Source organism: Etheostoma cragini, chromosome 13 (assembly GCF_013103735.1).
Source record: "Etheostoma cragini isolate CJK2018 chromosome 13, CSU_Ecrag_1.0, whole genome shotgun sequence".
NCBI classification, from domain to species: domain Eukaryota; kingdom Metazoa; phylum Chordata; class Actinopteri; order Perciformes; family Percidae; genus Etheostoma; species Etheostoma cragini.
The window spans coordinates 20,344,670-20,359,566 of record NC_048419.1 but is presented as its reverse complement, the minus strand read 5'-3'; the positions used below and the strand labels follow the sequence as shown (position 1 = coordinate 20,359,566).

General features: G+C 37.9%; 2 protein-coding genes across 3 annotated transcripts in view; both read left to right on the top strand.

Moving 5' to 3' along the window:
- Nucleotides 1-1,555: 1,555 nt before the first annotated feature.
- slc25a14 (solute carrier family 25 member 14) lies at nucleotides 1,556-10,685 on the top strand. Of its 2 annotated transcripts, XM_034889470.1 has the most exons (9): nucleotides 1,556-1,798; nucleotides 2,492-2,593; nucleotides 3,475-3,613; nucleotides 4,273-4,367; nucleotides 7,662-7,747; nucleotides 8,540-8,635; nucleotides 9,003-9,127; nucleotides 9,374-9,587; nucleotides 10,120-10,685. In XM_034889470.1, the coding sequence occupies exons 2-9, from the start codon at nucleotides 2,530-2,532 to the stop codon at nucleotides 10,159-10,161; spliced, it is 861 nt and encodes a 286-aa protein (XP_034745361.1). In that variant the 5' UTR covers nucleotides 1,556-1,798; nucleotides 2,492-2,529; the 3' UTR covers nucleotides 10,162-10,685. The 2 variants fall into 2 exon arrangements, with proteins under 2 accessions (XP_034745361.1, XP_034745360.1); XM_034889469.1 differs by lacking the exon at nucleotides 1,556-1,798 and having other exon boundaries at nucleotides 2,333-2,593.
- LOC117955192 (heterogeneous nuclear ribonucleoprotein A/B-like) overlaps nucleotides 7,889-14,897 on the top strand; it is a 28,374-nt gene continuing 21,365 nt past the window's right edge. Inside the window, exons 1-2 of the mRNA XM_034889466.1 lie at nucleotides 7,889-7,900; nucleotides 11,016-11,019. The gene's annotated coding sequence lies outside the window, so the exon portion shown is untranslated. The remainder of the gene's footprint in view (nucleotides 7,901-11,015; nucleotides 11,020-14,897) is intronic.

Here is a 14,897-nt window from a genome sequence, read left to right as displayed (position 1 = left end):
CAAAACTAATTTTCTTCAAAAGCCTATGTGTAATTTTTTATAACATCTCTCTATTGTTTAACTGTGTATTTCCAGTAATGCAAACAATATGCCATACATCTTCTGAATGACCTAGGTCTGTGGTTGTAAAGTTTCATAGGCCTGTGATCATCATGGAGGTCACAAAAGGTAATTTTATAAAGTGAGGTACAGTTGTGTATTTATTTATTTATTTTAATGGTCGCACTACAATGAACTGGCAATTGTGGGTACTAAATCATCAAACCCACAAGAGTCTTAGCCTTCCAATCATAAAAATATGAAATTCCAAGACTGTTTAGGGACCCCAGTGTGCAGAAATAATTTTAATTCTAATTCTAATATACCATAAAATACTGAAAATACATTTTAGAAGCTATGCATAAAGAAGCATCTCTGGCCTTATACGATGTTTGTGACGTCATTGACATTTTAAAGGCTTTTTATAACAAAAACAGTGACTTTAAAATAATCTAAGTCCCAGCAGTGTGTATTTTTTAGCCTCCCCTTTCAAATGCAACATTCAAATTTCTAGACAAAAAAATAAGTTCTGAGAAAAGTGAATTTTGAGGGGTATGGCTCTATAGAAAACCATTCATTCTGCACTCGCGTGCAATCACCCCCAGTAGTACTCTGGTGCAACTGCAGCTACTTCAGAAACAGAGAGTATTGAGAGAGTGGAAGTTCTTCCCTTTTTAGAAATTCTTTGGTCATACCAATATATTTAGAGAGACAGTTTGAGAAACATTTAAGCATGTAAACATGTTCTAGTATAAACCCAAAAATACAAGAATGAACCATGAAAATGCATAATATGGCACTTTTAATCTGTCATTTCATACTAAATCATCGGAATCAGAATCAGAATCAGACAATTCATATCACCACTACAGCTTTTAAACAGAGCCAGCTACAGCCTTTGAAATTCTTAGGGGCCAGAGGGAGCCAGACAAGGCCAGAGGGGTCCTTCGGTCTGCCTCTCCCTTTAGAACCGCCATTGCTAACGGGAGAACAAAATCATACTGGAGTATGGTGGAACTGGTAGTCCTAGACAAGGCAGAAGATGTTTGGTCAGAATGAATGGGAGTCAGAGTTTAATGCTAGACATTACCATAAAATACAGAAGAATGTGACCGGGAAAAGGGTTGCTTTACTTGACTTAGTTTAAAACAGAAAGGAAGAAAGGGTCTGTACCAGACTTACATTAGGGCACACAGGATTGAATGCTACATTACATACAGTAGGGAATGGTAATGGCTTTTGCATAGAATGCCAAAACAAAGAAGATGTACAACATGTACGTTTTGCATGTGAGAAATATAATGATAGTAGAATGATTTGGCAGGAAATGGAAGAAGATAACTCCATACATGATATACTTAAAGAAAAGGGTACGACAAGGGAGAGACTTAAAGCCTTTTTTTCTGAATGATACTATAATGAAAAGAATATAAGGGTGTTTTTTGTGTTTTTTTGTGAATACAAGCCTACTCTATGAAGTTCATGGTATTTCAGACTCCTGTACAGTTGGTGGCGGTATACAATAACAACAGTAATCTGCCAGGAAGAAGAAGAAGAAGAAGAAGAAGAATAAGAAGAAGAAGACGAAGAAGAAGAAGAAGAAGTAGAAGCTCATTTCTGCTGTGTTTTACATTAGTTGAAATGAGAAGCTAACCACATACAAGAAGTTTTCTGCTTGCGCACTATTGAAGTCAAGCCACGTATTAAGTCATGGAAAACTAAGTCAAATAGCAGGTCGCTGATTTTATAGATACTACAGGTACGTGACATTTCGGCTGAATGTAAAGGTTAACGTTACTAGCTGCTAACTGGTAACGTTAAACTTGCTAACAAGCTAGCTAATAATTTCCACAGGTGTTAGCTGGCTAGCCTTTAACCTAGAAGGAGCTGTCCGCTTCGTTCGAGCTAACTTTAACCGTCATATCCAATCCAATCCAATCCACTTTATTTATATAGCACGATTTTAACAAACACAAGGTTTCCAAAGTGAAGTGGGTCATAAACGGTTTGCACGGCCATCTGTAATAAATTAACAATTTTAAGTTTTTCTGTTTTTACATAATTAAAATAATTTTGTGTATAATTTTTTCATAAAGTAGAGCATTCGGTCATTGGAAAATGTTAACGATACTAAATAACTTTATTTAATTGTCGTGACAATGTTGCTCTATCCATGGGTTGTCGTCTCCGGCTCACCAGCCAATTGAATCGCTTAAAAATTTGATTGACTGAACTCACGGCCAATTGCAACCCCTCAACAAATATGATGGCTCTCTCCGCGGTGTTCGGCACAGCGGGCGTCTCCTTCCGGCGCAGTACGCTGGGATGCAGATGCTGAGGAGCCTCGTTGATCTGTAGCATCATTAGATCTCAATGTTTATGGCCATGTTGTATTGTCTGAGGTCGCAGCATTGCGTTGACCTATGTCTGGGCGGCCTATTGTTGTTTTTAGCGGGGCTGCAGCAGGTGGAAGCAGCCGCCTCCGCGGAGATGGTCAGCTTGAACTGGAAGCCGTTCATCTACGGAGGGATGGCCTCGATTGTCGCAGAATTCGGTAGGCGACGTGATGCACCACAACATGCAGACTCTAACCGTCCTTTATGCTAGTGGATGTATACGCTGGAATGCCATGGCTGTACATGTTTTATGCAAATATTCTTTCAAATTCAATGTTTTTGCAGCCATAGGAAAATTCAGCATCTGCTAAGTGAAAGTAGCTTTGGCTACAAAAAGAGAATATGCATCCAGCTGAACGCATATCAAAGCTCTTTGATGCACAATGCATTGTCCTCTGGGTTGGAAATGAACTTTTTTGTCCACCTGCCACTGCGATTGGTGGATTCCAGAAGTGGTGGTGAGTGAAGCACATCTAGCAGCCACTTGCAAATTTGGCTGGTGCTGATTTGCAGATGTACACATTTCAGCAAGTTAGAATTCAGTCAATTTGTTGGTACACATCTACACTGCCTACTTTAAAATTGGCATAACACACAATTGACAGCTTGTTTCATAGAAACACAGTAATTAACATGGCAGCTAGCCCCAGTTTGTAACAATCAGGTGTTATCATAACAGTTTTGTTGAAGAACTAGGATCAGTTTTTTTAACAATAAATATATGACCCATTTCCAAAGCTGCAACTCGTTTTGCTAATCAAGGACCTAAGCCCAAATGTAAGCGTTGTTATAGTTATTTTTGTACTTGGATTTTGGTTCAAGTTCATATTTTGGATATATATATATAAACACACACATACTGTATGTAAGTGTGTGTGTGTGTGTTTATATGTCATGTAAATTTTGCCATTTCTGTTGACTCATTAGAATTCATGTAATGATAATACACGAAGGGTGAAAACTGAAGCTACCCAACATTAAGTTAATCTTGGTTTATTATCGTGTTTATTCTTGTTGTTACTACAATTTTATTCCTCAGGGACATTTCCCATTGACTTGACTAAGACGCGGCTACAGGTCCAGGGTCAGTGCCAGTACACGGAGGTGCGCTACAGGGGCATGTTCCACGCCCTTTTCAAGATCGGCAAGGAGGAGGGCATCCGAGCGCTCTATTCTGGGTATAGAACATGTTTATTTAGGCTCCTTACAAACAAACACTATGACATTCTACGTATACATGTATACTCACAATTTGGCCACCACAGCTACTTTTTTAAGATCAAACCAAGATCATGCTAGTTTGGAGAATAGTATGTACAAATTCACAAATATATAGTATAAAATAACTCAATTTAGTATTATACAATAACTACAGTGCAATAACTATACAGTGTATAAATACAGTGTTGTTGACCATGTTGCCATGTAGGCTGTTCTACTTGAAGAGCTCTGGAATAAAAATACAGACACATCACCGACAGTATAAAAATAACATCCAAAACACAAGATCCACTCCCAGTGCTTTCTGTTTCATGAGAAATACTTTCAAAAGACTATTTAATTAAAAACACCCAAAGAAAGAAATGTGTTGCATTTTGAATAAAGGAAGCTTCTCTTAGACTTTGAATGATGTGCGTGTGATTCAAGTAGTTTGTGTCTACAGCATGTAAGATTAATCTCCGCTTTTGAGTAATGTACCGTGAGACTGGACTTTAAACTTCTTTATAAGACTGACATTTTGTAGATTTGTATAGCCACATGATAAACACGCTCTCTTCATGCCTTTAACTAACCCCCAGGGTAAATGTTAAGGAACATATTTTCCCTCTCCGCTCAGGATTTCTCCTGCTCTGTTGAGACAAGCTTCTTATGGGACAATCAAGATAGGAACCTACAACTCTTTGAAGAGGCTGTTTGTTACCCATCCAGAAGGTGAGTTTCTATCTCTAAAAACCTTTTTGCTACCCTTTCTTATAAACTCTTTCACAAGGCTCTAAAATTACACCCTAGGAGACTAGTCTTTAGAATTCCCAGACCTGAAAATTTGAAAGCATTTTCGACCACAGTTATGCTCAGCAGAAGGCTAAACAATGAACTATGGTGGTTTGAGTGGGACTGACAGCAAGCAGCATATTTAATTAAAAATTCATTTTTTCATGGTGGCTTTGACTGATTTAAGGTGTATGCAGGCTCCTGCACATGGTTTAGTCTGTAAGCATTGATGGCACAACTGAAACAACTGAAAACCCATTGTGAGCTCTCCAGTCCCAAAATCAGCAAAAGTATTTACAGCCATCTGTTAGAGTAGAAGAAACTACCATTACCTGCTCACTGCAGGCTAGCTTAGCTGCAATAGCAAAGAATTTGGCAGGAGTAGCTCCTACTTCATTTTCTTGAATTTACAATTTTATCCAGAGTGAAGAATAATAATAATAATAATATAGTAGAACATGTTTCAGTTCTTAAACAAGTAGCCAAAAGTACAGTGCTGGAAGTTCAGAATAAAGGCCCAAATTCAGTAGACCTTTGTTTGCTGTTGTTTACTCCACTACCTTTTACTCTACATTACACTCAAAAGAAGCGGATGAATGAATGCATCGCAATATCCGTTTAAGTTTACGTTATATTTAAAACATTTTCACACCTTTACCTTGCTGCCAGACAGCCCTTTTTACACAGAGGGAACTGAAGTTGTTAGATGCTGTGGGTTTGAGGACATTGGGTTCAGGCACTGGCTTCATGACTGAACCTCTCGTCAAAGCCACAAAAACGGTATAAAAAATAATAAATAAAAGGATAAAAAAGAATGGACGTTTCTGGTCTACCACAGTTTTTGTTTAGACCAGAAACTCACGTGTTCTGCGAGGTAAGGTTACTGTTTTTGTTGATGGGGTCTGGTGGCTTTGACAAGAGTGTAGATAACGGCTACAGTTATCTTTAACAGGGTTGTTTGACGAAAACGGTAAACTGTGAAAATATTCTTAATATAGCGTACAATTTTTTTAGGTGGCTAAACACATTTAGCTGCTGTCTACATCTTCATTGCCAGTACCCTTGCCTGCTGCTCCAAACTGGGTGCATGTCGACCGCCATCTTCTGTAGGTAAAGCACTGACAATGGATAAGTACCCAACATAACCCGCTGCAAAAAATTTGAACTATCACATTAAAATGGTTCTTTAAAAAAAAGTTAATTTCCGAGCTTACTTATATTGCATTCTGGTTAAATATCATATTGTGACTCATTCTTCTTTCTTCTGTTTGGACTCAAAACATTGTTGCTGCCTTAAACAGTACGAACTCTTTGCAGGCCTTCACTCCTCTTTTGTTTGCCCCCTGGGAATCCCAGAGCATAGTCACATACTGTATGCAAATAATGTCGGATCAGTGCACAAAGACATCAAATTCACAGCAATTTACACTGGGGATATTGGTGCAGTTTCATTTATCTCTAACACATTTTTTTGCATCAGTAATACTGTATAGTATGTCCCTTTTTTGAGTTTATGATTGTACATCCACCAAAAAAAGGTTAGATGCGTCATAACGACGTGTTGACCTGGCTGGAAGCAGACTGAATGGATTAACTTGCCGGCACTAATTTGCAAGCTAAATAAGAGACAAAGAGCTATTAGGAAGGAAGAGTGGAGACAGACTGTAAGTGCTCTGATGTGCTCTTTCCCTCCTATGTGATATCGATCTAATGAGCAGACAATTCTATATGTTTAATTTAAATGGAAATAATAAGCTTGATTTATAGAGCTCTTTTTAAACTCTTAGTTACAAAGTGCTTAACAAAAGCGGCACAATTAAACATAAAAGTCATTAAATCATCGGGTTTTAAAAGAATACAGACAACTTAGAGTATAAAAACCATTGCAATGTAAGAAAATATAATAGGAAAAATCTTTAAGGCCGACTCCATCTGCATTGTTTTTCGGGTCCACTCAGCCTTTGCAACAAGCACTGACGTAGGTTACCTCAGTAAGGTTATGAATTATATATATGGAATAATGTTGTGGTTTGACTAAACAAGACATTTGAAGATGCCACCTAGAACAAAACACAATGACAAAAAGATTTGTTCATTGAGAAAATAATCTCCAAAAAAATCGTTTGGCCTAAATAATGGTAAATTAGAGCAGTTAATTATAGATAATCCCCATGTGGTGTTTAGTTACCATGAATATTAGCTATGTTATTAGCACCGTATAAAGACTAGAGTTGCTGTGCAGTAAATCTTGCACTTACATTTACAGCATGCACCAAAGTCAAAGTGGTTCCGTTTTTTTGTTGTTGGGAGCTCTGAAATTCACAGAGAGCCCCTTCCGTTATCAGCCAAATGGGTTTGTGCTACATTTATCAGTGATTGGCTGGCGCCAACATGTTTCTGACAGTGATAGGAAGCTTGGGACCACAGGCTCTGTCTTTTCCTTTATTACCCCTCTGTCTGCTTTTCTTATTTGTTGTTTTTCTTTTCCCAATGACTGGCACCACCTTTTACTGTCTCTATTCAGATGATTTTTATGGTTAACAGCTCGTGTTGATACACAGTTGTACAGTACACTTGTATGTACAGAACATAAATTAGACAACAAAACATACTAAACTCGTTGACTTAAATACTGCAAACTTGTAGGGAGCCATTAAAACACCTCTAGTATCCAGATTATAGCTACAGTAGATGTGATTTAACCTGAGTACATTAAGATTTGGCTTTAATGTGTGGAGCTGCCACACTTTTGAAACGCAGTTTTGGAGGTGCACCAGCTCCCAGCACTGACATCGCACTGGGCAGTAGGCCTGCAAGATTGGGGGAAAAATATGTAAATTTTATTTATTTATTTTTTATTTAATTTTTTGCTTCAAATTAATAGCACAATTCTCTGCCACAATTTCTAGAATCAAGTCATACAAGCTCTATTTCTATAAGTGTCACATTCAAACACTCTAATCTGAGTCTTGTTTAGGTCAGAGAATACCCTCTTTTTAAGCAAATCTTTATATTTAATATTAATAAGGTCAAAACCGTGTATAACTCTCTTGACAAAATGTTTGACAAAGTGAATCAAAAGGCAGATCATATGCGTCATCATTTGAGGGTGTATGCAATTAACATATCATCCCTGTAATATCTGTAAATAATAGATTATAGAGTCATCTTAATGGCATTGTGTTTAAGTGCCTTTGTCCGAGTGTGTTAAATAAGTTGTCTCTTTCCTGCCAGACGAGACCATGGTCATCAACGTCTTCTGTGGAGTCGTCTCTGGAGTCCTGTCCTCTTCTCTAGCCAACCCAACTGATGTCCTCAAGGTGATTTGATTTGATTTGATTTGTAATGATGGGGACAAGGCTTGGATTAAAATATCTATTCACCAAATATATCAATCAATATCAAGACCAGCCATTAATTACTGGTTCTTACAGTACTTGATCACAGACACATTTTTTATTTTATTTTCCTTTGTATCTGATTTAGTAACTCATGATTCAAATGTCATTTATTGTCTAGTTTTGTTTGTTTTTTCCAATTTTTGTTTTTGCAAAAATTATAATTAAAGGGACAGTTCAACCCATAATCCCAAATACGTATTTTCCCCTACTGGTGGAGATGTCCACCGTCTCTCCAATAATAATCGTATCAGGGAAGTCTTCTCACAAGCCTTACACAGTCTAGTTTCATTATATTAAAAGGAGGTACAGCCAAAATCTCGCACTGGGCAACTCCCACCCAAACAATCTAGACTGATAAATATCACTACATGTAAGAAGAATATGTATTTCTTTATTTTGGGATAAGCTGTCCCTTAGAAATTGTGAGACACTCAGCAAAGTTCTGTGTGAATGATAAAATAATTGAAGTACTAAGTTAATCGATGATTATCTTTTGGAATTGGTAGTCCTTGATCAAGAACATGTGCTGATTACAGCTACTAAAATGTAAAAACTGTTTTAAATATATTTAAATTTTCAAATGGTCTAGACCGAGGCTTTATGCCTACAGTTGCTTAAAATGAATCCTCAAACCTGAGTTCAGAATATAAGTGCCGGGTTGTAAATTAGAAGCTAAAATGTTTTATTTATTTTCTGTCTGGTTTTGTTTAGATCAGAATGCAGGCGCAAGGCAGTCTGCTCCAAGGCAGCATGATGTCCAACTTCATCAACATCTACCAGACAGAGGGCACCAGAGGGCTGTGGAGAGTGAGTGCTGGATTACTATGAAGGGGATATGGTTTTCCAAGATGGCTCCCCATTCATTCTTTATGAGATATTTTTTTATTAGTCAAATAGTCATAATACAAAATTTTAACTTGGGAGTGTTTTGTGAGACTTAAATTTAAGTGTGTGCTTAAACTGAGACGTAAGTGGACAAATTGTCATGAGCTGCTCTAGCTGGCTTTAAGGATCAAATCAATTAAAACTTTAACAGCTCCATAAAAATCTTATTTACATTAATTTTGTTATCCAGTAATATGAGATTGCTGTATATATCAAGTCAGCTCTGTCAGTCAATACATTGTACTGTTACAATTAGGCTTATTTTCTTCAATTTCCTCTTCCTCTTTAGGGTGTCATCCCCACAGCGCAGCGAGCAGCCATTGTCGTAGGAGTGGAACTTCCTGTCTATGACATAACGAAGAAGCATCTCCTTCGCTCTGGCGTCATGGGAGACACCATTTTGACACATTTTATGTAAGTTTATTTATTCTTTTTTTAGGTCAAGGGTGGTCCTCCTTTATGGTCATAAATGTCTTAAAGTAGTACTAGTGACGTTTTAGCAGTGATGAAAACTGCACAGGAAGCCAGCGGCTGCACTACACAATGACCTTATTGCTTTTGTTTATCAGTTTGTTTTCTTAAATGGGTGGACACTTGAAATTTTGAAGGAAACTTTGGACTGGTCTATTAACTTTGTTCCATGTCTGGTTGGGTGTGCAGTTCGAGTTTCACGTGTGGACTGGCGGGGGCGCTGGCCTCTAACCCTGTGGACGTTGTCCGGACCCGTATGATGAACCAGAGAGTTTTGTCAGGAGCCCCCATGTATAAAGGAACACTTGACGGACTGATGCAGACATGGAAGAATGAGGGCTTCTTCGCTCTCTATAAGGGATTCTGGCCTAACTGGCTTCGGCTCGGGCCTTGGAACATCATTGTATCCTTTAAAACCTACCGAATTCCTTCAGGTGGGGAAAAAACAGGGAAATCTGATTTCTAATTATTTTGAATTCTTGGAAAATAGTGGAAATCTATAAAACATGACTGACATCTGATGTAAAATGTTTCCAGATATACTATACACCAGACTGTTAATTGGAAATAATTAGTGAGTGAGACTTAAAATGTACATTATGCTGAATTTACTCTGTGAACCATTACAGTACATGTAATTTACCCAATGACATTTTTTTTTTTTTGCCACTATTGTATTTATGGCTTTTATTTGAGAGCATGATGAACTACTTATTTGAAAGTGAAATGAAGTTAAATTCTCTAAAATATCCATTCAAATTATTATATTGCAAAACTGTGTGCATACAACTATACAAAGTCCTGTAGGTCAAGGTTGACCCAGGAAAGGTCTGGCATGTTGCTCATATTTCAGAGCTCTGTCAGTCTGCTGAGCACATTCTGTCCGTGTCCTGTTGCGAAATGAATCATGAAGCTTTCCTTAACACACTTCTCAGTTCTTCATCACCTTCGAGCAGCTGAAGAAGCTCCCGTTTTAACCGGAGCAGGAAGTGGGACTTCGCTGGTCTGTTAGTGTCAGGCATAAGTGGGGTGTGAGCACGACTGCACCTGGAGTTTTGGCAACAGTATATTTACACGATACAATACATTATGAGTCATCTGTCCATGCTTATCCAAATCTTTTTTCTTTTCTTTTTTTGGTTGCAATGTGTTTTATTTATTGTCACTAGTTTGGTTTTAGTATTGTTTTAAGGAATGTTGCTTTGGTGATTGCTCTCACCCTCGACCACCTGCGACACTCCCCAGGCAGCTTAATGTTTGGTTGTAGAAGACTGCTAGTTTGGAAGACTGAAGTTTATTTCCTTGAGCTGATTGAAAAGACGGTTTACAGAGTGGGTTGTGTGAGTTTCTCAAAAGACAGAGATGACACTTGTGATTGTTTGCTCAGGATTCCTACACAGATCTGGGATAAACATTGAAAAATGAATTTATTTATAAGCCTAGGAATTGCAGAATGTCAGTTCAGTCTTGCATGGCTATGTGCACAGTTTGTGGAGTTTAATAAAAGGGGTAAACAATAAGAAGTTTTCAAATGAGTGACGTTTAGGAACCCTATACTTGGAATGCATGGGCGCTGCATGAAATGTGCTCGGAAAAGTCAATTTAACTGCCAATGAGAAAAATTGCATGGATGAGTGGTACAAATAGATCAACTGTTACAGGTAGTTACTGTTGTGAGAAGGAATTAAGACCTTGTCAGAAAGAAGAAACAACAGTCAGCAGCACTCCAGGCATGGTGCAAAATGTTTTTTTGTTCACCGGCCAAATGGTTAGTAAATGTTTAAATTTGACCAGCCTCTTAATAGAATCCCATTGTTTATTTGCCGGTGAGTAAAGTATGTCTACCAGCCACTTGCATATTTTACCAGCATTTGGATGGTGCTAATTTTGTACCCTGACACCAGGTGATCAGTGGTTGATCTCTGTAAATGGATAATGATACTCAGCAATATCATGTAATATTTGGTAAATTAAAGGGATAGTTTGTATTTTTGGAAGTGCGGTTGTTTGAGTACACTGCTTTCTTCAAACTGATATTTTGGTGTTAAGAATTAGTTTTCAATTCAATGGGTCAGTTGCCAGAAAATAACTCAACACGTTTGTTTTTCTATTATTATTTCACAGGTAAAGCAATTTCCTGTGTGCTGAACATCTGTGAGAGTCACTGCAGTTTTGCTTGAAACCACCAGAAACCTGAACCAAAGCCTCTAAGGCCAAAAGGGAGATACTTTTGCTTATTCATTCCCAACCAAAAGAAGTTTGTTTGTTTTCTCGTCCTCATTTTTAAAGAAATGATCAATCCAGATCGGTTACTGCTATGAATGTGTTGTTTTGTTTTTGCCGTAAAGACACGTTTTTTACATCGTTTTCACATTGTTCATCTACAGTCTGCTGCAGCATCGGAAGCTATTTTCATTATTAACCCACAAGAAAACAATCCCGGTACAATGTAACTTGCTGAAAAGACTCATTCACACATAAGAGGGGGATGTCTTCTATCTTTTTATGTCCAGGTGTTTATAAAATGCCTTGTTACTCGATTCTTACTAGCCTTTTCTATTTGAGGTCAAGTTCGGCCAATAAAAGAAAAGTGGCAGCTGGTGTGTTTAGAAAGTGCAAAAGAGGGCCTTGGTGCCAAAATGTTTCTCCCAAGCTGGGTTAAAGTAATTTGCAGATCATTTTTAAAGAGAATTTGTGTGCAGCTACTCATTTGGTTTCAAGGTGAAAGTCTTTGCTGGAAAGATTCTATATTCTCTATTAATTACATCTTTGGAATTCTGTAAGTCACATTCCCTAAACTCCACCCAAATATTACAAACCACATGCATTTTACTCGGATGAACTCGGAGTTAGGAAATTTGATTATGGACAAATTTTTCCAATTATTCCAATGCCACCTGAATGCTGCACAAATGCCTTGTGTCGCAATGTTAACAAAGGTGAAAATAAATTTGTGTATCCGCCACGTGGTTCAGATCTGTTCCAAAAATGAATGGGTTCTTCGCTGGTCCACGTGTCACCCTTCCACAAAGTTTCATGAAAACCAGGCCTGTAGATTTTCCAAAATCCGGACAGACCAAACCGAAACGTTTGTGTATTTTTAATTTTTAATATCGTAAAAATTATCCTAAGACATGCTACAAGTTATTTGAAAGTTTGTTGCTATTTGAGTTGTCTTTCTTTGGTATTTTTAATTAAATTGTAAGTTTGTATTGGTTTAAAAGGCTGTGGGAATTTGTCAACGTTTGGTGAATCTGCTGGTCAGTCAAACAGTCAGTCAGTTGCTCATTCAGGCAGAAATTGTCTTTGGCTTCATAGCTTGTCATCAGATGGGTGTCCAAAAATGATCCTAAGACTGAGATGAGTCATTGTTCTTCTGTTGAAATGGCACAAGCATGCTGGGTTCTATATCTGACACACATTGCAAATGTGTATAATGATTTATAGCCTTAGTACTACTACATGTACTGCTGTAGGCAATGTTGCTGTTCAATTTTGTCTGTCCCCTGCTCTGTACTTGTTGGCTTGGTAGACTTTCTTTTTGCTCTTTTCACACTGCACTTGTACTTGCCATGGGTTAACTGTAGGTTGGACACTTAACTAATGTTTGCAAGCACTAACATACATTCCATTAACTCAGATCCACACTGGCAACTTTCGGCCCCAAGCTTAGTTATTTTTCAGGGGATAACCACGCAAACTCGAGGCTAACCTTGCTCCAGATCAGGGCCAGCAAGCCCTGGGCTAAAGTCGGGGTTAACCCATCTGAAACTGGCCAGGGTTGTGGTAGCCTGAATGCTTTCCTAGCCCCGGGATCCCCGCTCCCGGAGCTAGGAGGGGGGATAAGACTAACTGCCATGTGAAAAGGGCTCTCGAGAAGCAGACTGTAAACCGGCTTGGCCCTATCTTGGTGATATTTCAAAATTTAAACTACTTGTTGAGTTACCTCTTGGTTTGCTTGTTTGGTTTTTCTTCAGCCTGTTTCTTCTTCTTCTCTCGATTAACATCGCACATGATGTCCTTTCACCATGAATTGCATCTGGGGTCTTTGCAGCTGCAAAAATCTAACAAAATAACCTTTTTTTTTTTTTTTTTTTTTATCTTGATTTCAGAATTCAATCCCAATTTCAACCATACCTTCAGCATCAGATATGAAAAGTTAACAATAGCAGGTAAAGATGTATTTTTAAGGACTTCATTAATTCAGGTCATTCTTTCTTTTCTAGCTATGATTTGAGCTATTTGCAACAACGTCAGATTTTAGTCGGCCACGAGCAGCAACTCCAGTTGGCTTTATTGGGTGTTGAATTAGAGTGCAGTCGGCACACAACTCAAACCTTTGTGCCGAAGAGTGGAGCTGGTTTAAAAAGCCACAAGGTTTTGAGTGTGTGTTGGAGTCTATAGTGTCAGGAGTTCCCATGGTCTTTCTGGTGAACTTTCTCTAAAGTTATTTATATACAATTCTGTTATGCTGGGAGAGTTGTACTATTATAATGTTGTCTCCTTTGCCTACACTGAGGCCTCATTAACATTTTGATTGTGTGGGTTTTTGTTTTACCCGAAAATGACTATTTGTGTGGTTTTGCAAGCGTTCTTGGCCTTAATGGGACATATGATTGGCTTTCTCCCAAAGCAGTTACAGTCCATACAGTCTGTGGTGTGCTGTATTTGACAGAGTTCGCAGTTCAGCCTGTCGAGAAGCTTCCAATCCCATTATTGGTATTGAATAAAGTAATTTAAAAACATTTCAAAAATGGTATCAAATGAAGTATTGGTATTGGCATCACTCTAGAGGTACTTGTACTGGTATTAGGCCTGAACGATTCGGGGGGAAAATAAGAATCAAGATTTCTTTACCTTTAGAATTGATATCACGACCCTCTGCCACGATTGTTTTTCCCCCACAACAGAACAAATTAGCAGTACCAAACAGATTTACTTTGACACCTATAGCGCATCATTGTAAGCCATCGCATGTAAACATAGAGGCTTCAATGAAGAGGAGGGAGAGCATTGCAGCGTTTTAAAACCTTTTTTCTACAGTCTGTTTAAAAGAAAGTAGAAGCGTTTGTGACGGAGTGAAATTGAATTAAAATCTTAGTTTTTTTAAATAATGAAACAAATAAAATAAGAAGTCAAAGTTGTTTAAAAAATTAAATCGGGAACAGTGTGAATCAAGATTGCAATGTTATAACGATGCAAACCTAACGGGTGTCTTTTTTTTTTCTTCTTTTTTTTTTTAAATGACACCCAGCCCTTATATTTAGGTATAGTACTTGAGTACACCAAAGTATCACAGCATCAACCACTGCAACCTACGATTACTTACTTTTTTTTTATTTTATTTTTTTATCTGTGCGGATCAGTTTTATTTGAAGTTTAATCAGCATGTTGACTATAAATTGCTCCAGTGTCTCATCGTAGCAGTGTATTCACTTTGTGTTCAGTGTTACATGAACTGTCCAGCCTTTAAAACGTCAAGAAGGATTTCCGTTTGTGTTTGCCTCTGATCGTCCTGTAGTTCATTCTCGTGATCGTGTTTGTTGTAAAATGTCGTACTTTTGGCAACAATTATTTTAGAACCATAAATGTAAGTACAAAGCGTTTGCGGAGGTGTATCTATTTTGTCGTTGTTTTAAAGAGTTTATGAGCATTTTAGGCCTTTGTTTTTTTTTAAGATTATTGCTTCAGGGCTTTTAATGGACAGGACGCC

Bases quoted from the DNA above. Each gene is read 5' to 3' on its own strand.
- slc25a14 (XM_034889469.1), top strand. From the start codon at position 2,413: ATGTTTATGGCCATGTTGTATTGTCTGAGGTCGCAGCATTGCGTTGAC. The intron at 2,594-3,474 runs GTAGGCGACGTG...TTTATTCCTCAG, and splicing joins CTCGATTGTCGCAGAATTCG to GGACATTTCCCATTGACTTG. The intron at 8,636-9,002 runs GTGAGTGCTGGA...CTTCCTCTTTAG, and splicing joins GCACCAGAGGGCTGTGGAGA to GGTGTCATCCCCACAGCGCA.